The sequence below is a fragment of the Streptopelia decaocto genome (assembly GCF_964273445.1).
Source record: "Streptopelia decaocto genome assembly, chromosome: 2".
Classification (NCBI taxonomy): Eukaryota; Metazoa; Chordata; class Aves; order Columbiformes; family Columbidae; genus Streptopelia; species Streptopelia decaocto.
Genome location: NC_138655.1, coordinates 163,988,617 through 164,016,490, shown reverse-complemented (window position 1 = coordinate 164,016,490; position 27,874 = coordinate 163,988,617). Strand labels below are relative to the sequence as shown.

Sequence of the window (27,874 nt, the reverse complement as noted above, 5' to 3'; positions counted from 1 at the left end):
GCAGACCGAGGAAGGATGTGCCGAGTGGCACAGCCCCGTCCCGTCCCCACAAAAGCGCCCTTGTACTGGCCCCATAATTGCTAATCATCAATCACCATTAATAACAGCTGATGAGGCGGGAGGGGGAGGCGCCTTCCCAGGGGCTGGCCGCGCCGGGGGGAGCGGGGAGCCTTGCCCCGCCGGAGCGGGCGCTGAAGGAGGAACTCGACCGTGATGTGCAGAAGATGGATGAGAGCAGAGGGCGACACCCCCGCCCGCCTCCCCACCCCTCCCCTCCGCGGCCCGGCCCGGCCCCCCCGCGGCGGGGCGGGCGGGCGGCTTCGAGCGCGCCTCCACTCCGCCGCGCCGAGCCAGCGAGCGGGCGGGCGGGCGGCAGCTCTCGCCGGGCGCCGGAGCCCACGGGAGGCGGCGGGCGCGGGCCGGGGCCGCGGCGGGGCCCGGCGGCGGCGGCGGAGGCGGCGCGGCGAGTTGGCGGCGGCCCGAGCTCGCCGGAAAGTTGGTGCCGGCTGAGCCAGCGGCGCCCGCTCGCCATGCAGAGACCCAGCGGCCAGGGGACCGCCTTCTCCATCGACTCGCTCATCGGGACTCCGCCGCCGCGCTCCGGGCACCTGCTCTACACCGGGTACCCCATGTTCATGCCGTACCGGCCGCTGGTGCTGCCGCAGGCGCTGTCCCACGCGCCGCTGCAGTCGGGGCTGCCGCCGCTGGCCCCGCTCGCCTCCTTCGCCGGCCGCCTCACCAACACCTTCTGCGCCAGCCTGGGCCAGGCCGTGCCCTCCATGGTGGCCCTCACCACGGCCCTGCCCAGCTTCTCCGAGCCCCCCGACGGCTTCTACCCGCCGCAGGAGCTGCCCCCACCGCGCGCCACCCCCGACGCCGGCTGCCGGCGGGGCGCCGAGGGCCTGGAGGCGGAGGAGCTGCCCCCGGGGCGCGACAAGGGGCCGCCCGAGCCGCCGCTGCACTTCCCGGACCCCTTCCCCGGCCTGGCAGGTAAGAGCGGCGCGGGCCAGCCCGCGGAGAGCAACTCTTCTGCGGCGAGAGCCGGCCCGCCTCGCCCGGCACTCCCGCAGCCCCGGGGGGCCCCGCGGCGGGCAGCCCCGCTCACCCGGCCCCTGTCCGGGCTCTCCCCGCCGCCCCAGTGGTGGCTGCGGGCGGCACCGCGGGCTCCCGAGCTCTCCAGGACCGGAGCCGGGGATGCTGGGGCGGCCAGGACAGCGGGACCACCACGGGCCGTGGCGGCGGGACCTGCTCGCGGTTGAGCTCCCAGTCTGTGCCGTCGGGCCGAGCCGGGGGGACCGAGCCGGTTCCCCTCTGTTCCGACCCGGCTCCGCAGCACCCGCAACTTTCGCGCGTGGGAGACCAACTCCGGGCCGCCGGTCGGGGCGACCGCCCCGGCGGGACACGGGCTGCCCGGCGGTACCGGAACGCCGCGGACCCCGGAGCCGAGGTTGGCCCGGCGACACGGAGCTCTCCTTGGTCCTGGCACCCGGCCCGGGGCGAGCCAGGCGGAGGGCAGCGGGACGCCGCCGGATTGCGCGCAGCCCTCCCGTTCCCGCCCGGTCCCGCCCCGGTCGGTGCAGCAGCGGCGCGGGGCTGCTCCTAGTTCCCGGCGCGATGCCGCGTCCCGCGCGGACCGGACCGCGGAGCTGGGGGCTCTTGTTCGCCCGCAGCCCGCTCCGGGCTGGGCTCCGCTGCCCTCTCGGGGTCGCCGTGCTACGGACACGGGCGCTCCGGGCCCGCGCCGCGGGGACACCGCGCGGGGCCGCTCCCGTCCCAGGCGGCCGCCCCGCTCCCCGCGCCGCCCGGAGCCCCGCTCGCCTTCGTCTGTGTCCTCGACCCGCGCTGCTGCCCCTCTGCGCCCGCGGGCTCGGCACCGGCTTTGCCCGACGGCGCGGGCAGCGGCGGCTCCGCTCCCGGGACCCCGCTCGGCGCTGCCGGCGGCGGCTCCCGCTGCCCTGGTGGGGCCCTCGCCTTTGTGAGCCGCAGCCGCTTCCCGAGCGCGCAGCATCAGCCTCGCTGACTTGTTGCTCTGTGTTTCCCGGCCAAACCCCGCTCTTGCTCTCTTACACCCCAGCTCCCGCGGCATGAGGCTTGGGGTGTCTCTTCTTCGGCGAGATGGAGCCAAACCAGCTGCTAGCTTTCTCTGACACGACCTGTCCTGCAGCTGCCTTCCCTGGTCACCCGTGAGATACACCTTTGTCTCACAGGCTTCCTGGCATGGATGCATGCGGAGAAGTCTCTGCTGCTTCTCGCGGTGCCTTGCTGTTTGTTCTCTATCCTCCTGTTAGCCTCTCCTGGTTAAGCCTGGGTCTTTTTCTTGCCCTGCCTTTTTCTTCCCTCAGAAGACTGTTTCCCTCACTCAGGTACCCCTTGAGCCTCACCCCTCACCAGGACAACCAGGGCATTTTGCCTCCCCACTGCCTTTGTGGGTTATTGGAGCCCGGTGCTCCTCCGGTGCTCCCAGGCCTCCGTGTCCAGTGAAAAGCACAGTGCGACCTCACTTCTGTTGTGCAAATCTCCTTAGGGACAGATCTGCCCTGGCCAAAGCCAGCTGTCCGCATGGCCACGTCTTCCCAGCCCCGTGAGAGTGACCTGCATTGTGCTTGATCTCCCCCCGTGGCTCCTCCACAGCGAACCCACGGTCTCTCCTCCCGAGGCGCTCAGATGTACTGTCCCAGGCTGTGGCCATTTCTGATACGGAGAAATTGTATCTCTAAGACTTGCCCTGTTGTGACTGGCTCGTACGATGGAAGGAAATGTATCGTACTGCCTCTGTTCATTCGCGGCTGTCTCTTAGCACCGTGCTTGCTCTGGAGCCAGGAAGGATGCTCGTACTTCTGCCCACGTGCACCTGACTCTGGGCTGCTCTGCCCGGATCCAAGAGGATTTGTTAGGCCAAATGTACCCACCTTCTGCTTTACCTAATGCTTCTCCTGACTGTACCAGCCAGGGCCCCTGCAGATGGACAGCAGGGGTTTTTATCAACCATCCTAGATGAAAGCCAGGATGGTTCCACAATTAAGGAAGAGAAAGATGATTTGTGTCAAAAGGAGGCATCAAAAATTGACTCTAATGCAGTTTGTGCTGGCATCCTATCTGTGGCCCCGGCCAAAAGCAACTGTCTAGTGAAGAGAAAGAGAGCACAACCTGTGCAACGCTTCCTAAAATGACCCTTCCTTAACACCCAACCACCTGCACCTCAGGGGCTTCCTGAGCCAGGTGTTGGTTTTCTATATTTAGTGACCTTTGACCAGCTCCTCTTCTGCGGCTCTATCTACCCTCTTTTGGAGATCTACCCTCTTTTGGAGATCTACCCTCTTTTGGAGTCCACCAGAAGGGAGAGAGAAACCTGGCATCGGCCACATCCCGGGGCAAGGTATTCCAGAGACCTCTTACGTGTGGAAGAACCATGTGAAGAGGAAATGTCTCCTCATGTCTGTTTTGCTGACATCAAGTGAATTATACCCTAAAGTGACTATTTCTGTCCCTGGGCTTCATTAGTATCTCCATCATGCAGGTGTCTATGGAGACGAGATCAGTTGCTTGCTGGATCAGCCAAGGGACTCGATGCTCTATTTTAGGGTGTCTCTCTCCATCTAATATGTTTTAAACTTGCTTCCAGCTGTTGTCACACTTCTTGAGAGGGGAGAAACGTAGGAAACTGGTTGTAAGAAGCAGCAAAGCTTGGAGTCTGGTTTGTTACTCCAGCTGCAACAAAGAGTATGACCCCAGGACAGAGACGCTCAACACCCCCATCTCCCCACAGCTCTCGGAGGCCCCACCAAGACCCAGGTGGTGCCCCAAGACCCTCCTGGGCAGATGCAGTAACTGCACATTCCATCAGGGACAGGGGGAGTTTTGTGTCGTTCCCTGTGAGCATAAGGAGAGCACTCGCGTGCTGGGGCTCTTCTGGCTGTCACAGCACCCACTCGTGGTCTGGGTCTCCCAGCCCTGCTTCAATAACCCTGTCACCTTGACACCCAGTTCTCCTCACCATGCTCGCCACATCCACAGTAAGATCCATGAACAGCTGAGACTGAGGGGAGCAAAGCAACGGGTCAATCCTCTTCTTCATCTACTGATGGATTTTTCAAAGTCACAGAGACTTCATGGCAGTTTCCCTCCCTGCTCAAAGGCCTCTGGAGCTCTCAGAACACTCTTCCACCGAATGGACGGGTTCCCCTGCTGCCGTCACTTCCTCACTGGGGACTAACAGACCAGTTCATCAATTTTCTTTGCAAAAATCTCTGGTTTAGACTCTATACTTGTATAGTTCTGAGTTCTTTACTGCAAACACAGCCCTTTTATAAGACACAAAAGCGAGACGTTAGTCTGTTGGAGACCATTTAAAATTCGGGGTCTGTGTAAGAAGGGTGTTTCCAGGTGGTGCCTGTTTCACAGAGTGACGGGTTGCGGGTGGAGGCTCAGCCTTCTTCCGGTCTCTGGGGCACGGTCTGAGCCCACGAGGCCGAGCTGCCCGCCCGGCGCCGCGCGGTGCGTTTGACGGTGAGGCTGCGGCGCGAGTCCTCCGGCGGGGGGAAGGCAGGGCCGGGCAGGGCCAGCAGGGCTCGTGGTGAAGGCACCGACATCCTCGTCACAGCTCTGTCGTCTTGCCAGACCTGTGCTCTGACGGACAGGGGTGGTGCACAGAAATGAAGGCTCTCCTTTTCTTCAGCAAGTGCTTGATGAGACTGCATTGGCAGCCAAAGTGCTCCATGGCACCTGCTGCTAATCCTCAGCCCCATGAGCAAGATTTTCTGGGTCTTTACCTCCTGTGCATATGGGAGATTTCTTCTACCAACCCTGGCCCTCAAGGAGAAAAACGTTACTGTCTATTCTTCTGCAGCAGAATAGAGAGGAAGGTGTTTCTTTCGTATTGTATGAAGCAGGATGAGCAGGGAGATGATCTCCAAACCACCCACCCCCTCCCAGGAAGCCACAGACTTGCTGCAGGTCTGGCAAGGCTTGTGGGAGCTCCACGGCAGCCAGGTGCCCAAGAATGTCTTCTGGGCTTAAGCGGTTTCTGGCAGCTGCTGCTCGTGTATTTGCAGCCCTGCACTTTCGGGCGCCTGAGGGCTGTTGTGCCTTCCCCGCTGAGGGGAGCTGCGCTGCCCGGGGACGCAGGGGCCGTGGCTGCACGTGCAGGTACCTGGACGCTGCCTGGAGGCTTGGAGACCTGCTGCTTCTCCTGCGTGTGGGATTACGTTGTGAGCGGCAGTGGTGCGCAGCCAGCTCCTGCGGCAGCGGTTCCTGCCGCTGCGCCAGGCTCCGAGGGTTTGCTGGTCTCTTCTAGTCTCGGCACGACAGAAAAGCCTCTTCATCTGCTTGTGCATAGCGGCGGGCCTCTCTCTCCATGACCCCTGGCTATGGTGGGGAGCATCTTATCACTGTGAGGTCTTTGTTGGAGTCCTTCTACCAACAAAGTGACTGGCTTCCCGGCCTCTTTCCTCTCCACTGTCTCCCACCCATATTCTCCCTCGCTCCATGTCTGTGTAATCATTCAGGCAGCAGTTGGGGACACAAGAAGCTGGCAAGAAGAAGATTCATACCCTTATACCCTATCAATATCCTTGCAGGCAACGTAACGGAGGTGTCTGCAGTGGTCCAAGCCCTGCCTCCTCTCTAGGTGGGCTACGATGGGCTCCTGTGAAGTGGTGACATCAGCTGCCTGGGCACCTTGTTCCCTGGCTGCACAACTCCGCTGTTGTGCATCCCCGGGTTAGGGAGGGAGAGCTGACAGCAGACACCCCATGTGCTGTAGAGCCCTGCAGAGACGTTTGCTGGGCTGGAGCTGGCTCAGGCTGCTGTTTCCAGGATGGCCCTTCAGCTCTTCTGGGTGAACAGCATCGATGGTCTGATGCACTGGGATGGAACAGAGTGGGGCCTGAATGGAGGGGCATCTGGATGTAGCGAAGCAGACAAGCCCTAGAAGGGCTGCAGTCTGCTTTGCCGGAATGAAGCAGAGATGCTGCTACAGCTGGGTTGTGCGATGGGGCGGTGGCAGCTGCCGTGGCTCACAGCCCAGGGTGCCCGGGGGTGCAGCGGGGTTGTGGGTGCTGCCCCCGGAGCCGGCCGGGCTGGGGGCAGCGGGGTTGTGGGTGCTGCCCCCCGGAGCCGGCCGGGCTGCGGGCAGCGGGGTTGTGGGTGCTGCCCCCCGGAGCCGGCCGGGCTGGGGGCAGCGGGGTTGTGGGTGCTGCCCCACGGAGCCGGCCGGGCTGGGGGCAGCGGGTTGTGGGTGCTGCCCCCCGGAGCCGGCCGGGCTGGGGGCAGCGGGGTTGTGGGTGCTGCCCCACGGAGCCGGCCGGGCTGGGGGCAGCGGGTTGTGGGTGCTGCCCCACGGAGCCGGCCGGGCTGCGGGCGGCGCGGAGCGGACTGTGCTGGGGCCTCCGCAGCGGGGCCGAGCGCCGGGGAAGCTGCTTCTCCTGTGGGAGGCGGCGGGGGGGCCGCGGGGCTGCGGGAGGCGGCGGTGGCGGGACCGGCCGCCGCGGGGGGGCGGCCGGGGGACCCCCCGCGGTGTGGGGCTGGGGGACCCTCGGGGGCGGGGGCGGCGGGCCGCGCCGGCGGGCGCTGACGCTGTTTCCCCGCAGATGGGAAGGCGTACAGCTCGGACGAGGAGAAGCTGGAGGTGAAGTCGGCGGCGACGCCGTGCAGCGAGCGGGAGGAGGAGAGCTCGGCGGGGGACAGCGAGGAGGAGCCTTTCCTGGACGGGACGGCCGCGGCCGCGCTGGGCGCCAAGGCCAAGGGCAAGGGCGGCCCCGCGGCCGAGCAGGCCCCGCCGGGCTCGGGGGCGGGCAAGAGCCGGCGGCGGCGCACGGCCTTCACCAGCGAGCAGCTGCTGGAGCTGGAGAAGGAATTCCACTGCAAGAAGTACCTGAGCCTCACGGAGCGCTCGCAGATCGCGCACGCCCTGAAGCTGAGCGAGGTGCAGGTGAAGATCTGGTTCCAGAACCGCCGCGCCAAGTGGAAACGCATCAAGGCGGGCAACGTGAGCAACCGCTCGGGCGAGCCCGTCCGCAACCCCAAGATCGTGGTGCCCATCCCGGTGCACGTCAATCGCTTCGCCGTGCGCAGCCAGCACCAGCAGATCGAGCAGGGCGCCCGGCCCTGAGCGCCGTCGGGGCTCTCGGACCCTGGGGCGGGCGGGCGGCCGGCGGCGGGGGGGGCCGGCGCGGCCCGAGCGCCCGCTCGCACTCCTCTGTACATGTCCCTTATTTATTTCGTGTAAACTCTGTACATAGGGCAGCGTGTCCGTCTGTCCGTGCCGCGGGGAGCGCGGGCTGCCTGGCCCCCGCGGGTCCCGCCGTCCAGCCGCGCCGGGCCTGGGCCGCGCTGCCCGCGGCGCCCACCCATGTATAGCCGTGATTTCAATAAATTATTTTCTATGGAGCGAGGGGACGTTCTTCCGCGGTGCTGCCCCCGCGGCGACGCTGCGGGGACGAACGGCCGCGGCCAGCAGCGCCCTGCGGCCCCCGGCCTGGCAGGGACAGGGACGAGGGCAGGGACAGAGACAGGGACGGGGCAGGGACGGGACAGGGACGAGGGCAGGGACAGAGACAGGGACGGGGCAGGGACGGGACAGGGACGAGGGCAGGGACAGAGACAGGGACAGCGGGCGGCGCCGCCGACTCCGAGGGGCGGCCGGGGAGGGCGCGCAGCCGGGGACCGCGGGAGGCTCCGGGGCCCGCCCGCCTCTCGGCCGGTGCCGGTACCGGGGTCCGCGGATCCGGTGGCTGTGCGGAGAGCAGCGGTGGCCTTGCGGGCTCCATCGGACCCGGTCAGGTGCCGCTGCTGAGACGCGGAAGGCGGCAGAGAAGGGAAGGGGCTGGGAAGCGCCCGGGAGCATCCCCGGGTCCGTCCTCCCGCCGGAGGGGTAGGTTCACGGGCAGGGACCGGGACCGGGTGTGGGGCTGGGGCCGGGGCTGACACCGCCCCCGCAGCCCCCGAGGCCAGCAGCGCTCCCCGGGTGGGCGGGACGTGAGCGCTGGCCTCGCATTCCCACCACGGCTGCGTCCCCCGCTCCCCGGGACAGCCGGCACCGCCGGTGCCCCAGGCCTGGGGCAGGAGCCACCCTCCCGAGATCGGATCCGCACGGTGCAAAGCCCTGCCCGCCCCACGGGCCTTGCGCCAGGCCCCGGCCGGTTTGGCCGCGGTGGGAGGAAGGTCCGTGCCCGCAGCCCCTTGGCGCCTGCCCTGCCCAGGGCTGCCCGGTGTCCTGAGCCAGCTCTGTGCACGCTCAGTCCCACACGCCAGCAACGCCTCTGAGGGGATACGCAATGCCCTCCGCTCCTCAGGGCTGCTCTGCTCTGGAAGGGTCCCACCTTGGAGCCTTTCCACCTCCTCGGAGCACACCTGAGCCCATTCCTGCATGGGCAGTGAACAGGGAAATCCTCCCTCAGTTCATGTGCCTTATCACCACTGAATCCCGGGACAGCGCCAGCTGCCAGGGCTGCCTGTCCCACGGCTGGGCTGAGGGGAAGGTGAGGGTCTTGCCCTTTTTGGAAACCTCAGCCTGTCTCACCAGAAGCTGCTGCTGTTCCCTCGTTGCTGCAGCGGTGAGCAGGGCCAGGGCGCAGCGTCTCCTCGCCTCAGCCCGGAGCAGCAGCTGGGTCTTGCTGCACCGATGCAGCAGAGGGGGGCTCAGTCTCCCTGAGCAGGGGTTCCCACATCTAGGCCTAGTGGCATAGTTTGCTCGTGAGAGCTATCGCATGGGATGCTGCTTCTGAAGCCAGGGGGTATCTCAGATGGCCGAGAACCTGACGAAGATCCAGTTTTGCATGGGGCACAGCTGCATACACGGTCCTCAATCAACAGTGCAGAGGACCATGTGGTTTCACTGCTAATTGGGTGTCCAGCCATAAAAGCCTCTTGCTGGACCGATGAACACCAGCCAGCCCAGCCCACAGAGCAAGGGAGCTCACCCAGTTGCGCAACACCCGTTGCAATCCCAGCAGAGGTGCCTGGACAAGGAGAAGCTCTCTCCAGTGATGTGGGACATGCTGCTGCTGGGTCACCCGTTGCTCCGAGGTTTCATATGGAGTTTGGGCCTCACAGGGTCCTGTTGGCCCTTGGCACTGCTCCCTGGGACACACACACAGCTTGTAAGAGTGGGCAACATCGCTGAGCCCAGAGCCGGCCTCAGCCCGCTGGGTGCCCTCCCTGGTGCCCAGCGTGGCTGGCCCATCGCCGTGCGGGGCTCTGCTCCCTCCCCATCGCCCGCCCCGGCAGGTGCATTCTCTTCATCTGGAGTGTGGGTCTGAGCTCACCCCGCACAGCTGAGTCCCCTGCAGCCTCAGAACACGGGTGGGTGGCTCTCCCTGCCCCACGGCCGCCGGCTCTGCCTGGCCTGTGCGGGGACATCCACAGCTCAGCACGGAGCAACTGTGGGGACAAAGCTGCTCTCCTGGGTGTCCCAGGTGAGGGCTTCTTTCCATGGAGGCGTTTGCTGCAGGTCCTGAGCCAGTTCTGCAGGATCCTTCCATGGCCTGGGCTCCAGAGCAGGCGCTGGGGCAGCAGAGCGCTGCTGGCGTCCTGCAGCGTGACAGTCTCTGTCCCTGTCCCCCGCACCACGCTGCCTGCCCGCAAAGGGGATAAAATGCCATTTGCAGTGGCTGCAATAGCTCCTGCACGAGTTGATCCACGTCCATGTGAGCCAGCGGGGGGGGGCGGGGGCAGGCAGGATAACGCAGTTGTGCAGAGATAGGCAACGTCTGGCACTATACATGTGTCCAAATGACAGGGCTGTGCCGCTGCCACCTGGCACGGCGCAGCAGTGCAAGACCAAGCACAGCACTCTGGAAAACGTCCCCAGCTCCAGGGTTGGGGCAGCGGCACTGAAAGAAGTGAAAATTTATTTTAGGGTCCAAGAATCCCTTTATTCTCACTTGACTTTCTAGCTGACACCGTGGTTTGTTCGACACGTCCTCTCTCAGCGGCAGCACCGGTTTGTTGTGCTCTTAACCCACCACCCCCGCCACGCATGCTGAGCCAGCCTGAGCTCTCGTGCAAAGCACCCGCGGCTCCGGCTGCCCGCTGGCTCACCCGCTGCCTGCGGGTTGGACCGGAGAGCTGGAGCCTTCCGCTTCTTAACGGTTATTTGGATTTTGGCCTTTTTGCTGTTGAGTTAGATCAATCCTGGTGCCAGTGCCCAATGCAACCCTGCAAACAGTCGTGTCAATGTAACTGCAAGTGCGGCCGGTGCCGAGGGAGGTGGCAGCGTCGCTGCTGTCCCCAGCGCTGCGGGGCTGCAGCGCGCCTGGCCCGTGCAGTCACGGCTCCCCGGGAGCCCCGCGCCGCAGCCCGTCTGCCGCCCCTGCGCAGCACGGAGCGCAGCGCTGCAGCACAGCAACCGCGCTGCCTGCGCAGCACGGAGGGGCTGCGGCACCTCCCCAAGCACAGGAGCTGCTGGGGCAGAGGGTGCAGCACGCCCCGCGCTCTGGACATGCTGCATCATTTAGGCTGCAGTGCGTGGGAGGAGAGCAACGATGAAAAATGGAGCAGTGGAGACAGACCCTGGGATGACAGAGCCATGCAGACGGGAAGGGACCTGGTCCTGCTCCAACACCTGCTCAGAGCTGCTCTCATCGGACCAGGATGCTGAGGAACTTGTCCAGCTGACTACAGGTATCTCCAAGGATGCTGGTCCCACCTCTTCCAGTGTCTGACCACCTCCCTAGTATTTTTTTTCCTTTTTATCTGATTGGAATTCCCCATGTACCAATTCCTGCCTGTTGTGTCCTGGAATAGGAACCAGGGGGAAGGACTCTTCTGTGGGTACCCAAATGCACACAGATACCCAAATGCACACAGATACCCAAATGCACACAGATACTCAAATGCACACACATGTATGCACGCACACATAGAATAAAAGGTAGAAACAGGTGGAGACAGAGTTATGTATATACATGGCCATGCATTTATTTATACATGCGTTTGTACATATATACACACACATACCTCCAAACAAGGCTGATTTTGCCCTGAGGAAGACAGTGTCATCATTTACAAGGGAATTCTCTCTACCCAGACCCGCCCACTCATTTACCTGGACAATGGTTCTTAAAGAAGCAGGAAAGGAGCAGTGATTGGACCCGTGGGGTGTTTACTCATGCAGTGGTCCCCTCGTGGGAAAAGGCCTTCGTGCAACAAAGCTGGCTCGTGGCTTTCTCTAACAAGGGGCTTGTGTGACGATTGACGAGCCGCGACACGGTGCTGGCGCTGGTGCTGCTCACCAGCCGGTGTCCCGGACGCGGTGCTGGTGCTGGTGCTGCTCACCAGCCGGTGTCCCGGACGCGGTGCTGGTGCTGCTCACCAGCCGGTGTCCCGGACGCGGTGCTGGTGCTGCTCACCAGCCGGTGTCCCGGACGCGGTGCTGGTGCTGGTGCTGCTCACCAGCCGGTGTCCCGGACGCGGTGCTGGTGCTGGTGCTGCTCACCAGCCGGTGTCCCGGACGCGGTGCTGGTGCTGGTGCTGCTCACCAGCTGGTGTCCCGGACGCGGTGCTGGTGCTGCTCACCAGCCGGTGTCCCGGACGCGGTGCTGGTGCTGGTGCTGCTCACCAGCCGGTGTCCCGGATGCGGTGCTGGTGCTGGTGCTGCTCACCAGCCGGTGTCCCGGACGCGGTGCTGGTGCTGCTCACCAGCCGGTGTCCTGGACGCGGTGCTGGTGCTGGTGCTGCTCACCAGCCGGTGTCCCGGACGCGGTGCTGGTGCTGGTGCTGCTCACCAGCCGGTGTCCCGGATGCGGTGCTGGTGCTGGTGCTGCTCTGCAGCCGGTGTCCCGGACGCGGTGCTGGTGCTGGTGCTGCTCAGCAGCCGGTGTCCCGGACGCGGTGCTGGTGCTGGTGCTGCTCACCAGCCGGTGTCCTGGACGCGGTGCTGGTGCTGGTGCTGCTCAGCAGCCGGTGTCCCGGACGCGGTGCTGGTGCTGGTGCTGCTCACCAGCTGGTGTCCCGGATGCGGTGCTGGTGCTGGTGCTGCTCACCAGCCGGTGTCCCGGATGCGGTGCTGGTGCTGCTCACCAGCTGGTGTCCCGGATGCGGTGCTGGTGCTGGTGCTGCTCACCAGCCGGTGTCCCGGCCGCAGCGCTCAGCCCGGCGGGGGCTCACGGAGCGCTGCCCCGGGAGGGCGCTCAGGGCTCTTCCCAAGGCTGGTGCCCAGCGGTGGCTGCGCTGGGCCCTGGGCCCCGCCGCGCAGGGGCTGTGCCGCGCTGCCCTGCGGGGACCCTGCTGCCGCGGCTGCCGTAGGGAGCGGCTCACCAGCCCCTGGCCAAGGGCTTGGACGTGGCTGGTGCTGCCTGTGCCCGCTCTGAAACAAGGGTGCCCAGCCCTGTCCGAGGGTCCGCACTTGAGGGAGCAGACCCTTTGAGGCCAGTTGCCCTGTGCAATGTGGGTGTCATCAGCGCAGGAATCCTGCAGTGCAACGAGCCTGTACCGGGTGGGTAGAAATCAGGTCTGGCTGCTCATGGGCAGGAGGGAGACGCTCTCCCTCCCCACGGGCCTGGCACCGGGAAGGGTCGTGAGCACCCCCAGCCACCCCTCCTGGCTTGGCAGCAGCTCCGCAGCAGCACGGAGCTCAGGTGCAGCTGCAAAGGGATTTGGCAGCCACTCTGGTCACAATGGCAGCAGCAGCAGAGCACACAGGGGCTTCTCCAGGGACTCTGGTTCAGTGGGAACCCCTTCCCGCTGGGGACAGCGCGGGACAGCGCCACAGCCGGGGCTGCCCATGGCGGGCACAGGTTCTGCACTGGGGCACTGCACTGGGGTGGGGGACAGTGCACTGGGGTGGGGGACAGTGCACTGGTGTGGGGGGGCAGCACTGGTTGGGGGGCAGCACACTGGTGTGGGGGCACAGCACACTGATGTGGGGGGGCAGCACACTGGTGTGGGGGGGGCAGCACTGGTTGGGGGACAGCACACTGGTGTGGGGGGGCAGCACACTGGTGTGGGGGACAGTGCACTGGTTGGGGGGCAGCACACTGGTGTGGGGGACAGTGCACTGGTTGGGGGGCAGCACACTGGTGTGGGGGGGCAGCACTGGTTGTGGGGGAGCACCCAGGTGTGGGGGGGCACTGCAGCCTCCCTTGAGGACCCCACGGCCACCGCGGTGCCCGCAGCCCGGAGCGGCCTCGCCTGCCTGCGCATGGGCTGGAGAAAAGAGCTTTTGTTTTGGCTCTTGGAGACCACATCAGCGCTCCCAGGAAGCTGCTGGCGCTGCTCTCCCCGGACACAAACCGAGGGGCAGCCCCCGAGCCCCTGCCCCCCTGCGCCACACGGACAGCGGCAGCAGACGGGCTGTGACCCGTGGGCTCTGTCCCCGCGCTGTGTGCTGGCAGCGGTGCCGCCAGCGGCAGCAGACGGGCTGTGACCCGTGGGCTCTGTCCCCGCGCTGTGTGCAGCGGTGCCGCCAGCGGCAGCAGACGGGCTGTGACCCGTGGGCTCTGTCCCCGCGCTGTGTGCTGGCAGCGGTGCCACCAGCGGCAGCAGACGGGCTGTGACCCGTGGGGTCTGTCCCCCCGCTGTGTGCTGGCAGCGGTGCCGCCAGCGGCAGGACCCGCCGCGGCTGCGGGTGCCCCAAGGGCTGCTCGGGGGCTGCTCCTGCACGGCTCCCACGGGCACCGCGGCTGCTCCCGGCCCCGACGGTGAAGCGGGGGCGGGCGAGGGGTTTGAGTGGGGACCCCGGCCCAGGGTGGCTCTGGCGTGGGTTCCAGGGACACCCCGAGGGTCGGGGCAGGGCTGGGATGGGAAGGGAGGTGCCGGGGCTGGGCCGGGCGGGATCCCGCGTGGGAGATGATGTATGGGCAGATGTATCAGATCGCACAAGATAAACAAGCAGTGAATTTCATCAGGGCCCATCATGGCTTTAATTTGGCTGCCTAATGAGTCAGATCCAGCCGCGCAGATAAAAGTTGTCAGAGCCGCAGCCCTAATGAATTTCTTGCCACTTGTAATCAAGGCAGCTTGTCTGAGGGGGATGATTAATGGGCCCCAGAGGAGCTGCCGTCCCTCGGCTTCCATTCCCGCTAATGCAGTCGCCAGGAAATTACCCAAACCCGGCACTGGGCTGGTGCAGGGGCACCGATGTCACCGCGAGGGAGAGGGGACAGGGAGCGAGGGGCAGACACGGGCACAGGGCTGGACGGGGGCTGTGGCACCAGCACACGCGGCGGCACAGGGATGAGAGGAGGGGCTGGGGCTGCGTCTGCAGCCCCAGCGCGGCAGCCCCAGCGCGGCAGCCCCAGCGCGGCAGCCCCGGCTCTGCCACGGCGGGGTACGGGGCTGCCGGGGCTCCCGTGGCAGCTGGGGTGCCGGGGGGGCAGCGGGGTGTCTCATCACGTCCCTTCCCCCGGCACCACCCAGGGTCCGACACCCAGACCCGCGCGCAGCCGCAGGGCAGAGCCTGGACCCCCCGGCACGAGGGGACACTGGAGCCCCAGACTGTCACTTGCGGTGTGGCCTTGCGTTCAGCCAGCGGAACCAGCAGCACTGGGGCCAAAAGCCGGGAGAAGCGTGTGGGGTCCGGCCTGGCAGCGCAGAGACCCACGGCTCCCTCCAGCGCCCGGGAGCTGCGCCGTGGGACTCCAAGGCACCCAGCCTTTGCAGCCGTCTTTTGGCCACGGCAAACCACCCCGGCTCCTTGCCCGCGGGGACAGCCAACCGTTCCTTCTGCCCCCTCCTCCAGCGCCAAACCCGCAGTGTCGTCACAGGAACCAGCTGGCCCAGCAGTTCTGCCCCGCGTGTCCCTGCCCAGCGCGCCGTGCCGTGCCCGCGTCCCCGCCGTGCCGCCCCCGAGGCCGCGTCCCCGCGCTGGGTGCCGGGTGACACCCGCCCGCCCGTGCGGCGCTCTGCCGCGTCCCCGCGCTGGGTGCCGGGTGACACCTGCCCGCCCGTGCGGCGCTCTGCCGCATCCCCGCGCTGGGTGCCGGGTGACACCCGCCCGCCCGTGCGGCGCTCTGCCGCGTCCCCGTGCTGGGTGCCGGGTGACACCCGCCCGCCCGTGCGGCGCTCTGCCGCGTCCCCGCGCTGGGTGCCGGGTGACACCTGCCCGCCCGTGCGGCGCTCTGCCGCATCCCCGCGCTGGGTGCCGGGTGACACCCGCCCGCCTGTGCGGCGCTCTGCCGCGTCCCCGCGCTGGGTGCCGGGTGACACCCGCCCGCCCGTGCGGCGCTCTGCCGCGTCCCCGCGCTGGGTGCGGGTGACACCCGCCCGCCCGTGCGGCGCTCTGCCGCGTCCCGGTGCTGGGTGCTGGGTGACACCCGCCCGCCCGTGCGGCGCTCTGCCGCGTCCCCGCTCAGCGCAGGTTGTGTCGGGAGGAGCCCAGCCCAGCGGGCTGCGCGGCGGGAGGCGCTCGGGGCTGCGCTGGGGCCAACGGCAGCACACAGAAAAGGCGCCTGGCAGAAGGTGGGTTGCTTTATTGGCCTTTATCTCCTTGGCTGCAGGTAACACACACAGGGCAACTCATGGCAAAGAACCAGTATATACAGAGTGTCCATATAAATATTTCCAATGTACATTTTATACACGAGTGACAGAGACATTCCACAGCAGCGCCCAAAGCCTCGGGGTTCCAGCGCTCAGCTGCAGGCTTGGCCCAAAACCCAGGGGAGCCGCTCAGCTCCCCTCTCCTCTCCTCCCCTCTCGCTCAGCCGGAGACCAGCCCCGCCTGGGCAGCAGCCGGAGCCGGCGGGGATGCTCTGGTGGAGACACTGTGTATGGCTTTGGGGCTTGAACCTGGAAGGACAGTGACTCTACAGACAGACAGACACAGCTGGGGGTCCCCGGGTGACCATCCTCTTCCCCTCTAGGTCACCAGGGAGGCTGGAGGGGCCTTTGTCCAGGGGCTGCGTGGGACACAAGCTCCCTGTGCATGAGTGTCGGGGAGCAGCAGCCACGGCGGGTCCCTCCCTGCGCTGGCCAGAAGCAGAGGGGAGCACGGGGGAAGCGCCTCCCTGCAGCGGGGCTGAGCCGGGAGGCGGGAGGGAAGGGCCCAGCCGGCCCTGGCCGGGGCGGGTGCAGCCACCGCCCTCCCCAGCGCCAGCTGTGCAGGGAGGGCCGCCCCCCCGGGCCGCCTCAGCCCCTCCGTTATCTACACGTGTGCTGGGGCACGGAGGAACCGCCTCTCCTCCCCGTACCGGCCATGGGCACTGGAGCCCGTCCCCGGGACTGCGGGAGCCGCTCCGCAAGCACGGCTCCCACAGCCGGTGGGGGAGCCCGTGGGGACCGGTGCGGGGAGCAGATGGTCCCAGGCCTCCCCCAGCCAGAACAGGGGTCCGGGGGGCGAGCGCAGCGGGTGTCCCGGCCGTGCTGCTCTCAGACCCGCTCCCGCAGCCCCGGTCCCCTGGCCGGGCTGGCCGGGGCTGTGCTGAGCGCGGGGCCCGGAGGAGCTAGACGGCGCCGGGGCTGGAGCCCGGCTCGGCCGGCCCCGCGGCGCAGGCGTTGTTGTTGGCGTTGGTGTTGCGGCGGGGCAGGCTGGGGGTCAGCGCGGCGCCGGCGCTGTCGCTGGGGCAGCCGTGCTGCAGCAGGATGTCGACGCACTCCTGGCTGCCGGCTCGCCGGGCGTAGGCCAGCGGGGTCAGGCCCCGGGCGTCGCGGCTCTTCACGTCCACCCCGTACTGCGCAGGAGAGAGAGCAGCCGGTCAGCAGCGCCGGGCGCCGCGGGGCCGCGGGCACAGCGCTGGCGTGGCAGGAGTCGCGGCAGAGGCAGAGCAGCTCCGTGGCGCTGGGCCGGGCAGGGAGAGAGGTGGGAGGATGGGCAGGGCAGGACCAGTGGGCACGTGGGGAAACCCGTGGGAGGAGGATGCACAAACGGGTGTCCCAGGACCTGGGGTGGGGGTGCTGCAGCGGGGAAGCGCCGGGACAGGACCAGAAGCGCCGCGGTGGAGGCTGTGGGGTCCCATCTTACCCAGATGAGCAGCTGTGTGAAGACAACGTTGGCCATGGCGCAGGACAGATGCAGAGCTGTGCGCCCATCTCCATCCCCGTAGGTCTCATTCACCTCCTCCTTGGTGCCGTGGGCCAGGAGCGTCACCACGAGGCGCAGGTCATCCTCCACCACGGCCCGCAGCAGCTGCTGCCCCAGCGGGATGTCCGACTGCGGCAGCGGCGCCAGGAACAGCTTCTGCTCGTACTTGGCCCGGATCCAGCGCTCCTTCTCCTCCCTGCAGACGGGACACTGTCACCGTCACAGGTGGGCCAACCCGCCTGGGCTCCACGTACAGCGGGACAGCACGGCCACCCTGACCGCCCGCTGTGTCAGCAGGGAGTGTTTGCCACACACCGGCACAGCCCGGGCTGCAGGCACCTGCCCCTTGTGCCCCTGTGCCCCTTGTGCACGCGGCTGTCACCAGAGCTCTGTCACCAGGGCTCTGTCACCTGCTCCAGACACACACCCGACACAAATTGTCTAACGGCGGCTCCTTGGAGCCCCCTGTGCACACTATGTGCTCACGTCCACGCGTGTAGAGCAGCAGTGTCCCACACCTGTCACTGCGCAAAGGGACACCAGCACCTCCGTGCTGGTGCCCCTGCACACTGTCCCGCGTGCCGTTACCCGGCGGCACCGGGACCGGCTGTGCCCTGGGCTCGCGTGCGGGCCGTGGCCAGCGGCAAGGAAAGCTTCGCTGCTGCAGGCGACAGCGGAGCCAGGGGAGGCACGTTATCGCTGCTGCCGTCTCGCCTGGCGCAAACAAAGGCTGCGGCAGCGTCCGTCCCGCCTGGCGCTGCGGGGCCGGGCGGATCGATGCGTGCCGTGCCGCCGCTATCTGCTGCCATTCTATCCATCTGCATCTGGCGGGCGGCCATCAATGCCCGCGCGGAGCATGCTCACTGCCGCCGCCCCCTGACCTGCGCTTATCCGTTGATAAGCTGCAGAATGGGCTCTTGTTGGGATGAGTGACAGGAGAGTCACTCCGATAGGGACAGACAAGGGCCTGAAAGGGACGCACCCTTGAGACCCGCAGGACGCTGCCAAGCCATCTCTGTTAACCCCTTCTGCTGTGCAGCCAGCCCCGCTCCAGCAGTGGCCGTGTGGCCGTGGCCACCAGGAGGGCTCGCTGGCCCACGGGGCGGTGGGAGAGACCCCTGGAGCCCCACGGTGGGCAGGACCGCACACCGCAGCACATCCAGGGCTCCTGCGCACCTCCGTTTGACCGGACACCGCTCCCAGCCTCCTGTGGTGCCCTCAAGCCCCACAGTGTGGTTGTCTGAGAAGCGTCTCTGCAGTTCCCCGTCCTCCTTACCGACTGCTCTCTGGGGTGGGCTTGGGGTAGCCTTCCACGGCTCCTTCCCAGACGGCGTTGGCCAGGGCGTTGCCGATGGCCGTCATGACCATGAGCAGCTCGCTCGGCCAGTCGTCCAGGTCCAGGGAGCGCACGCGGGACAGGTGGGTGCCCAGGTTGCGATGGATCCCAGAGCACTCGATGCACATGAGGGAACCCAGGTTCAGACTCGCCCAGTCTGGATCTGCGGGCAGCAAGATCAAAGGGGGAGAGTTAACACCAGGACAGACCCACCAGCCCGTCTCCTGTGATCCAGGAGGCCACATCCGCAGACACCTGCCCCGCAGATGTCCCCAAGCCAGTGCCCGGCAGCACAGGGAGCTGGTCCGTGTGGGGCCGTGGACCAGAGTGGCCGGCGGGTCAGTCCTGGCCCTGAAGAGCAGGTCCAGTGCAGGAGGGGATGGGACAGCCCCACAGAGGAGGCTCTTTGGGTTGGAGAAGCAGTGGTGGGGAGGGGTCCCCAGCGCAGCGTTTCTTACTGGGTGCATCGCAGTCCACGCAGAAGCTGTTCCCGCGCGCGGTGCGGACGGCCTGCATGGCCTGCGCGTCGCTCTGGCTGCCCAGTCGAGCCTGAACAAAATGCACGGGAACCCTGTTTACTCAAGGCCAACTGGCCCACCACGTGTCCTCGAAAGCCCGTCAGGGCCCCCCCAGCACCTCACTCCATGGGGCACCCCGCAGCCCCTGCTGCAGGAGGGGTGTCCGGCACGGGGGTCGGAGAACAGGGCACGGGGAGGATCCGCAGCCGGAGGGTGCTGGGGGGGTCAGGGAAGTGAAAGGGCAGAGCTGCCCAAGGAGGGAGCGGACAGGGCAGGACGCAGCTCTGGGGGACGCAGAGAGCTCTGGGGGCCGGAGCCGGGCCGGGGAGGGGACGGGGCGCTCGAGAGGTGACGGGAAACCCGGGGTAAGCAGCACAGTCCCCGGGATGGGATTAAACCTGCTGGGAGCAGAGGGATCAGGACGGGATCCAACCCAGACAGAGGGAAGCCCAGGACAGGGATGGACACAGCAAAGCACATGTCAGCGAGGAGGGAACAAAGCAGAACTCAGTCAAAGCCTCTTACCTTATTTTTGCTGCTCTCACAGCCCTGCAGGCTGGCCAGGATCTGGCTCTCGATAGCCTGGACCCAAAGTTCTCGCTCCTCTGACGTTGAGGCCTCAAAGAGCCATGTCTGACCCGTCAGGGACACGATAATGAACTCAAACGGTTCGTCTGGCTCTGGAAAAGAGAGGTGTGCCATGGCGTGGCTGAGCGAAGGGGACCCCAGCCGGGAAAGCCGGGAGGCTGCAGCACCGCAGCGCTGGGAGCCGCCAGGGCCCCGCTCCGCACAGCCCCAGCGGCCCGCCCTGGGAAAGCTGCTGAGCCGGCGCCCCAAACACCCATCACACCGACCCCCGAGCAGGGAAACCAGCTCCTCGGCAGAGCCGGCGCCCCAAACACCCATCACACCGACCCCCGAGCAGGGAAACCAGCTCCTCGGCAGAGCCGGCGCCCCGAACACCCCATCACACCGACCCCCGAGCAGGGAAACCAGCTCCTCGGCAGAGCCGGCGCCCCGAACACCCCATCACACCGACCCCCGAGCAGGGAAACCAGCTCCTCGGCAGAGCCGGCGCCCCCAAGCAGCCCCATCACGCCCCAAACGCCCACAGAGCAGGACAGAGCCCTGCACACTGAACCGGGAGCCGCACGGAAGGGCCGTGTGAGGGCTCAAGGGCAGCTCCTCGCAGTCTGGGCAGGGGAAGGGGCCGCAGCCCGGAGGAGCAGGATCCGCCCGCAGCCCGAGGTGCTCTGCGGACACACAGGACGGCACAGCCGCGGCTTTCTCATAGAGAAACACCGAGTCACGAGGCCCTGGGCAGCAGCCATGGAGAGGCAGCAGTGACGCCATTCTCGGCTCCGGCACCTCTCAGTGCCCTGCTGGTTCCAGACTTGGGCAGCTGGTGGCCACAGGGGTCCCTGAACCGGCTGAGTGGAGCAGAGCGCCCGGGAGGGCAGGGCCGGGTGCTCCAGCACCAGCACCTGTGCCCCAAAGCAACCCCACCAGATACGGCCTCCGTGTTAAAGCACTTCTGTGGCTGCCAAACACCTGGGGACAAGCTCCTGACTTTCTGTCTCGAGGGAAGGTGTTTCTGGTGAGGTGCGAGGGTTGCTGCGGCCGCCGGGCGCTCAGAGGCTGGGTGCGATGGCAGCGTCGGCGTCCCCAGCGTGCAGGCTGCTGGCGGGCGTCAGCGCTGGCACCGTGTGCCGGGCGGCAAAGCCAGCAGCAGGGACGGCCCAAACAGCCAAGAGCCTGCTGAAAAGCAAGGCTTAGAACGTGGTGGCCGCTCTGGCTGCCGCTCTGTTGCTGTGACGCTCGCGGTTGGGCTGTGGGGCCAGGCTGTGCTGGGCTGTGCCGTGCTGCCATGGGCTGTGCCAGGCTGCCATGGGCTGTGCCGGGCTGTGCTGGGCTGCCATGGGCTGTGCTGGGCTGTGCTGGGCTATGCTGTACTGCCATGGGCTGTGCCGGGCTGTGCCGTACTGCCATGGGCTGTGCCGGGCTGTGCCAGGCTGTGCCGTACTGCCATGGGCTGTGCCAGGCTGTGCTGTACTGCCATGGGCTGTGCTGGGCTGTGCCAGGCTGTGCCGTACTGCCATGGGCTGTGCCAGGCTGTGCTGTGCTGCCATGGGCTGTGCCGGGCTGTGCCAGGCTGTGCCGTACTGCCATGGGCTGTGCTGGGCTGTGCCAGGCTGTGCCGTACTGCCATGGGCTGTGCCAGGCTGTGCCAGGCTGTGCTGTGCTGCCATGGGCTGTGCCGGGCTGTGCCAGGCTGTGCCGTACTGCCATGGGCTGTGCCAGGCTGTGCTGTACTGCCATGGGCTGTGCCGGGCTGTGCCGGGCGGGCACAGGGGCCGCACGTCTGCCCTGCCTCGGCTCCGCACCCAAGCACCAGCATTTACCTTTTATTGCCAACTTCAGTAGTTAGTGCAGTAAATGACTTAACTAAGCGGGGCCTGAATGGAATGACTAATAAACGTTATGTCACAGCACACGCTTCAGCTCATAGCAAAATGATTTGTAATTACCTAATTAGCGTTATGCAAATAACACCCTCATCTCCATAATGTGCCTTCCCAGCTCTCTATTAAAAGCAGGGAGTCAGCGGCGCAGCTCCGGAGGCACCGGGAGGCCGCGGGCCCAGCCGGGCCGGCAGAGCCGCGCTGGCCCAGCCCGGCAGGGGCTGTGTCTGCGGGCGGACGTGGAGCAGAGCGGGGCGTCCTCTGTCCCCTGTCCCCTCCTCTGCCCAAAGCCCCGCAGGCTGGGCCCGGGAGTCTCGGCGTGGGAAAGCAGCGGGAGGGCAGCGAGCGGGGACCCGCCGCAGGCCGCGGCACCCGCGGGGACACGGACGGGCGCGGGGGCCACCAGCAGGTCCCACCAAGGGCACGGCCACCATGGCAGCCCCTGGCACCGGCTGAGCGGGGCTGTGTCCACACACATAACGTGTGCAGGCACGGGCAGTCTCCAAGGGAAGGCGGCCCTGGTGTGGGGTGACACCGCGCACCACGGCCCTTCCCCTCCCCCAGTGCTCTTCCAGACCCTCGCTGCCTTCACCGGCACCGGCACCCCCATTGGCCAGCACCGGCCACGGCACCCGGCTCTCTCACAGCACTCACACCTGCTTGGGCCAGAACAACCTGAGGGCAAAGCGCCGCTCCCACAGCTGTGCCGTGCCGGAGTCTCACGCTCCGCACGAGGCTCAGTCTCGCACTTCATGGGCCGTAAAAGCGTGCGTGGCGTGGGGCTGGCAGGACGCCGGCTCTTTGCTGAGCCCTCCACGGTGTGTCCTGCGCAGACCCCGGCAGCAGCCAGGGCCCGGAGGCCATAGCGCTGGTGAACGGCTGGGGCAGGGACGCACGGCTGGTGTGCACAGCAGCAGAGCCCTGGGAGGATGGAACCCCCCCGGCACCAAGGGGTCGCAGCTGAAGCGCCAAATGACCTGCCTTTCCCACACAGGAAGGGGAGGCTGTTTCACTCATTTCACCCTAGAATCAGCTTGCGAGTCTTCCTCTGGGAAGGACATCTGCAATGGCCCTTCTCCTGCCGGAGCGAGAAGCGCCGGGGCGGCAGGACGAGGCTGCGAGCTGGCTGCAGCGCTGCCGGACCCTTCCCGCTCTGGGACACGCCTGCCTGAGCCCAGCACCGGCCCCTTCCTGCAGCGCCCAGCACAGAGGGACAGCACAGTCCCTGCTCCCGCGGAGAACCGGCCTCCTCCCCACGGAAACTGTCCTGGAGGCTCCAGAGACACCAAATGCCAGCTCAAAACCAGTTCTGGAAGACACAGAGCTGGTAACTTCTGAATACTGGGAGGAGAAATAAGCGGGTAATGGACAGGCTGACAGCCACAGCCTCCTCGGCAGTGATATCCCCGGTGGCGCCGGCGTGCCCGGGCACGGGCAGGGAGCGCCCAGGCCACGCAGGAGCCCCCACCCAGCGCTCGGCCGGTCCCCAGCCCCGCTCAGCCAGTTCCCCCGTTCCACTCAGCCGGTCCCCAGCCCCGCTCGGCCGGTCCCCAGCCCCGCTCGGCCGGTCCCCCAGTCCCGCTCAGCCGGTCCCCAGCCCCGCTCGGCCGGTCGGCCGGTCCTCAGCCCCGCTCAGCCAGTTCCCCCAGCCCCGCTCAGCCGGTCCCCAGTCCCGCTCGGCCGGTCCCCAGCCCCGCTCAGCCGGTCCCCAGCCCCGCTCGGCCGGTCCCCAGCCCCGCTCGGCCGGTCCCCAGTCCCGCTCGGCCGGTCCCCAGCCCCGCTCAGCCAGTTCCCCCGTTCCACTCGGCCGGTCCCCAGCCCCGCTCGGCCGGTCCCCAGCCCCACTCGGCCGGTCCTCAGCCCGGCTCGGCCGGTCCCTCAGCCCCGCTCGGCCGGTCCTCAGCCCCACTCGGCCGGTCCCTCAGCCCCGCTCGGCCGGTCCCCAGCCCGGCTCGGCCGGTCCCCAGCCCCACTCGGCCGGTCCCTCAGCCCCGCTCGGCCGGTCCCCAGCCCCGCTCGGCCGGTCCCCCAGCCCCGCTCGGCCGGTCCTCAGCCCGGCTCGGCCGGTCCCCAGCCCCGCTCGGCCGGTCCTCAGTCCTTCTCGGCCGGTCCCCAGCCCCGCTCGGCCGGTCCCCAGCCCCGCTCGGTCGGTCCCCCAGCCCCACTCGGCCGGTCCCCAGCCTCGCTCGGCCGGTCCCCCAGCCCCACTCGGCCGGTCCCCAGCCCCGCTCGGCCGGTCCCCCAGCCCCGCTCGGCCGGTCCCCAGCCCCGCTCGGCCGGTCCTCAGTCCTTCTCGGCCGGTCCCCAGCCCCGCTCGGTCGGTCCCCAGCCCCACTCGGCCGGTCCTCAGCCCCGCTCGGCCGGTCCCCAGCCTCGCTCGGCCGGTCCCCCAGCCCCGCTCGGCCGGTCCTCAGTCCTTCTCGGCCGGTCCCCAGCCCCGCTCGGTCGGTCCCCAGCCCCGCTCGGCCGGTCCCCAGCCCCACTCGGTCGGTCCCCAGCCCCGCTCGGTCGGTCCCCAGCCCCACTCGGCCGGTCCTCAGCCCCGCTCGGTCGGTCCCCAGCCCCACTCGGCCGGTCCCCAGCCCCGCTCGGCCGGTCCCCCAGCCCCACTTGGCCGGTCCTCAGCCCCGCTTGGCCACAGCTGCCCCAGGGCCAGCAGCTGCCCCACCGCCCCACCTGGGCCCGGGACCTGCAGCCGGGGACCCGAGGGCTCCAGCTGTTCTGGGAGACGGCTCCTGTGCCCTGCGGGGAGCGACATAGCGCGGGACGAGGACAGACTGCTGCCCAGGGACAAGAGCAACTGCCGGGAAGGACAGGGTGACATTTCTTGCCTTTCTTCCCGGGGGCAGTGCCTGCTCGGGTGCCTGAGGGAGCATCTGCAGGTCTCAGACTGGGGATCAGGCCACGCTGTTGGAGCAGCGATCAACAAAGTCACTCCCAGGACACCCCGATTTATAAGAACGGGCCTCATTCTCCTTAAATCTGTCTCATTCTTGGTCTGAGCCACCTGTGGCTGCTGTCAGCACGTTGCAGAGCCCAAGTCCTGCACTGGCTGATGCACGTCAAGCTACTGAGCCACCACGGACACAGCAACCAGCAGGTCGGTGCCGTCCCCAGCATGCGGGAGGGACCCTCCACGGGCCGCACGGCTCCACCGCCCCGTCCGTCCTCTCGCCGACTCGGCGCCCGCCCAGCACACACGTGGGGACCCGTGCCCGGAGCTCGGCCTCCAGCAGCGCCAGGCCCCGCACCAGCTGCCCAGGCTCCCAGCGGGCTCGCTCTGCTCCAGCGCGGCCCCGCTGCCGCTGCGTGCGTGGGGACACTGCTGTCCCCATCCTCTGCTCGGGACAAAGGGCAGGGACGGACGGCTCCCTCCCACTGGTCCCAACCGCGGGCAAGCAGCGAGATCCCTGGGGCCCCAGCCACACTCAGACCTTCCCCCGCCACACCGCGGGACACCCGGAGCCCACGCTGCCCGGCCCAGCCCGGCAGAGCCCCGGTCAGGGCAGAGCCCCAGTGCCGGCCGCGGGACCACCGCCCCCTTCCTCCTTTGTGCCTCACGGATTCCAGCCTCCCTTGGAACAAAGGGCCTGCTGCTCTCGGCAGCGCCCGCGAAGAGCTAACAAAGGCCGGCAGCTTTTCTGCCACACTAAGGCTCCTTTCACCAGCAAAGCCAGCACCTCTCCCTCCTTGCAGCCAGGCAGGGCGGCCGTGCAGGGCATGGGGAGCTGTGGGCTCGCACCCTTGGCTGCGCACACCGGGCCTGTCGGAGCTGGGGCAGACGCGACGACCCGGAGCAGCTTCAAACGGTGTCCAGACCCCGCTCCTGGGGACAACTGCCCGAGCTCCCTGGTGGGCCCGTGCGAGCTGCAGCCGACTCGCGCCACAGCCACAGGGCAAGTATGGGGCTTTCTCAGATTCCCTGGGGAGACGCAGCATGTCTGGCGTGGCACAGGCATTTGTGGCCAGACGAGCAGGCGGCACAGAGCAGCTGACCCGGCGGAAGGGCTGGGGGGCTGTGCCGGCGGAGCTGGCAGAGCGCCCGTCCCGCCCGGCGCCGGGCACAGGCCCATCCTGGCGCCCAGAACAGCCCAGAGCTCGGCAGCTCTGGCCGGGCAGGGCCGAGGGCCAGCGGAGGCCGCTCCGGCAGGACTGGAGCCCGTTCCAGCTCCTCGGGGCACAGGGGCTGTCCCGGGCCCATCTCCCCGGCTCCGCAGCCACCGGCAGGCATGCTGGTGGGAGTCCATTACGCCAGCTCCATTAGAATTAGTGGGCAGTGGAAACGAACATGCTTGTCTCGCTCTCTCTTGATGATTTTTTGATGATGTTTTAAAGACTGAGCTCCGTGAAGAGCAGCTGAGCAGAGTTCGGTGCGAGCCGGCTCTGCTAATGGGCGTTAACCCCGTGACCCAGCTCCAACACCGCCGCGCCGTGAGAGCTCCAAACCAGAGCAGAATTAGGCAGGGCAGCGCAGCGCGGCCGCGCGGGCGGCACCCGGACCGGCCGGCAGCCGAGGCACTGCCGGAGCGCACGAGGGCTCCCGCGCCACCGCCGCGAGGTGACGGCCCCGCCGACCACCGTCCCCCTGCTGCGCTGGAGCGGCCGCCAGCAGCCCCGGAGACAGCCCTGGAGGATGCGGGTCCTCAGGACCAGCAGATGAGCACCACGGGACTGGGAAGAAACGGGGACACGGACCCTGCATGTCCTGGAGGAACCGGCCCAGGGCAAAGGGAGGAGGGGAAGGGGAGGCCTGACCAAGAAGCCCAGGGGGACAGCGCTGCGCTGCCCAGAGGAGTGGCGAGGGTGTCCCTGTCCCCTGCGGAGGCGAGAGGGGATGCTGGGGTGGAGAACCAGCACAGGGAGGACGGGCAGCAGCGGCGTCCCAGGAGCGCTGTCCCTGCAGCTCGTGCCAGGACCTTCTCCCTGCTCCAGCGGGACGGAGCACAGCTTGGAGCAGAACTGGGACGCCTGGGTGGCTAAAAGCACCTCAGGTCCAGCGCAGGCTGGGCACAGGGACCTGTCCTGCTCCGTGAAGGGCTCAGACACCGCATCACAGCCCACAGAGACCCCACCACAGGGATCTCGACCCGGAGCCAAGGGCCTGGCACGGCCCACATCCATCCCACGGACACGCTGCTGCTCCCGGCTGTGGGTGACAGCGCAGGCTGGTGTGTCCCCGGGGAGCTGCAGAGGGACAGGACGGCCACACTACTCGCCCTGTGCCCCACACGGGCTGGGCAGCACCCCCAGCACAAGCTGCAATCCGGGCCGTGCTGCCCCCCTGTCCCTCAGCACCAGGACACAAGGCGGCTCCGGGGGAGGACACAGATGGAGCAATGCTCCTCTGGTCACTGTGGGGACACTGTGCGATGCTCCTCGCCCCGCACGGCAGGGTGGGGGTTCTCCCAGCACTCACACAGGCTGCGATCCTCTCCACACGCCAGGCTCTGGACGGAGCTGCCCCACACCAGCCCGCGCATCCCAGGACGGCGGGGGGACAGGAGGGCGCTCAGCACGGGCGGGCAGGGAGCGCCCTCCCAGCTGTCCCGGACAGGGCTGCAGCCCGGCCCGCGGGCCCAGGGCGGGGAGCGGGGTCCGCCCGCAGAGCTCCCACCAGCCATGCCCCGCTCCCAACCAGACGTCTCCTCTTGCACCCCGGAGCGCAGTCCCAGCACACCAGCCTGCCCCACCGCACTGCCCCCTGGGCTCCTGTCCCCGCTCCTCGCGGCAGAGGGGCCCCTGGACGCCCCACTGAGGGGGGTCACGCGGGGAGGGTCCAGGGGACACCCCCGGCATCAGGGTGCATGGCAGGGAACGGAGGGCTGGTCCTGCCTCTGGAGCGGGGGTGCCCCGGCCCACAGCTCCGCTCGCCCCGCCCAGCCCCCGGGGGTCCAGGAGCAGGGCAGCCAGCAGCCCCCGGCCTCGGGACGCTTGTTTGCAAGCTGCCACTGTACCACATCATTACGAGGTGTTTGGGATATCAACAAATTAGCAGGCGTCTGGGAAGAGAAGGATGCAGCACCATTCGTAAATGTCAGCTCGCTGCCTCCTCATTTTGCAGATCATTAAACCCAATATTCCTAACCTGTATTAGTGCAACGGGGACAGGCCCCCTCTGCAGCGCCACGCCGCCAGGAGAGCTGCAGCAAGAACGCTGCTCTGGAGACCCCACAGTGCCTTCTGTCCCCTGTCCCCGGTCCAGGGCGCCCCGAGCTGAGCTGCACGGCCCCTCCACCCGTGGGGCCTGCGCTGCCCACAGGGCCACGCGGGCAGGGCCGGGCGGGCAGGGCCCTGCCGGTGACACCAGCCGAGCGGGCACACGGGCAGCGCGGAGCACGTGTGGGGCGCGACGTCACGCGTGTGACCGCGCACAGGGCGGGCAGGACGGCAAAGGAGCTGAGTCAGCGCGTCAGGAAGGGACGGTGCTGCTGCGGGACGCACGGGGGCTGCGACGTACAGAGGGGTCACCGCGAGGGACCAGAGTGTCACTTCTTGGGCAGGGGCAGATGCCACACGAGGTGCCGTGTGTGCAGCGGGGCTGGGAGGCGGCAGAAGGGCCGTGTGGGGCAAGTGGGGCTGGGCTGGGGTCCTGCTGCGGCTG

At 67.6% G+C, this 27,874-nt stretch overlaps 2 protein-coding genes across 4 annotated transcripts in view; one reads left to right on the top strand and one right to left on the bottom strand.

Annotated features, from left to right (window-relative positions):
• Window positions 1-530: 530 nt before the first annotated feature.
• On the top strand, window positions 531-7,108 carry GBX1 (gastrulation brain homeobox 1; the record flags this gene model as incomplete). The annotated part of the gene is made up of 2 exons (XM_082045499.1): window positions 531-990; window positions 6,588-7,108. The coding sequence occupies 2 exons, from the start codon at window positions 531-533 to the stop codon at window positions 7,106-7,108; spliced, it is 981 nt and encodes a 326-aa protein (XP_081901625.1).
• Window positions 7,109-15,393: 8,285 nt separating this feature from the next.
• AGAP3 (ArfGAP with GTPase domain, ankyrin repeat and PH domain 3) overlaps window positions 15,394-27,874 on the bottom strand; it is a gene marked incomplete at its 5' end in the record, with an annotated part of 137,384 nt that continues 124,903 nt past the window's right edge. For 2 of the 3 annotated variants that reach the window (XM_082046202.1, XM_082046201.1), the window contains 5 exons: window positions 15,394-16,607; window positions 16,898-17,153; window positions 18,234-18,456; window positions 18,752-18,842; window positions 19,337-19,491. In XM_082046202.1, the coding sequence (XP_081902328.1) occupies window positions 16,380-16,607; window positions 16,898-17,153; window positions 18,234-18,456; window positions 18,752-18,842; window positions 19,337-19,491 (953 nt within the window). In that variant the 3' untranslated portion in view covers window positions 15,394-16,379. Of the gene's footprint in view, window positions 16,608-16,897; window positions 17,154-18,233; window positions 18,457-18,751; window positions 18,843-19,336; window positions 19,492-27,874 lie in introns of those variants that run through there. The other variant, XR_014183401.1, reaches the window with a different exon arrangement.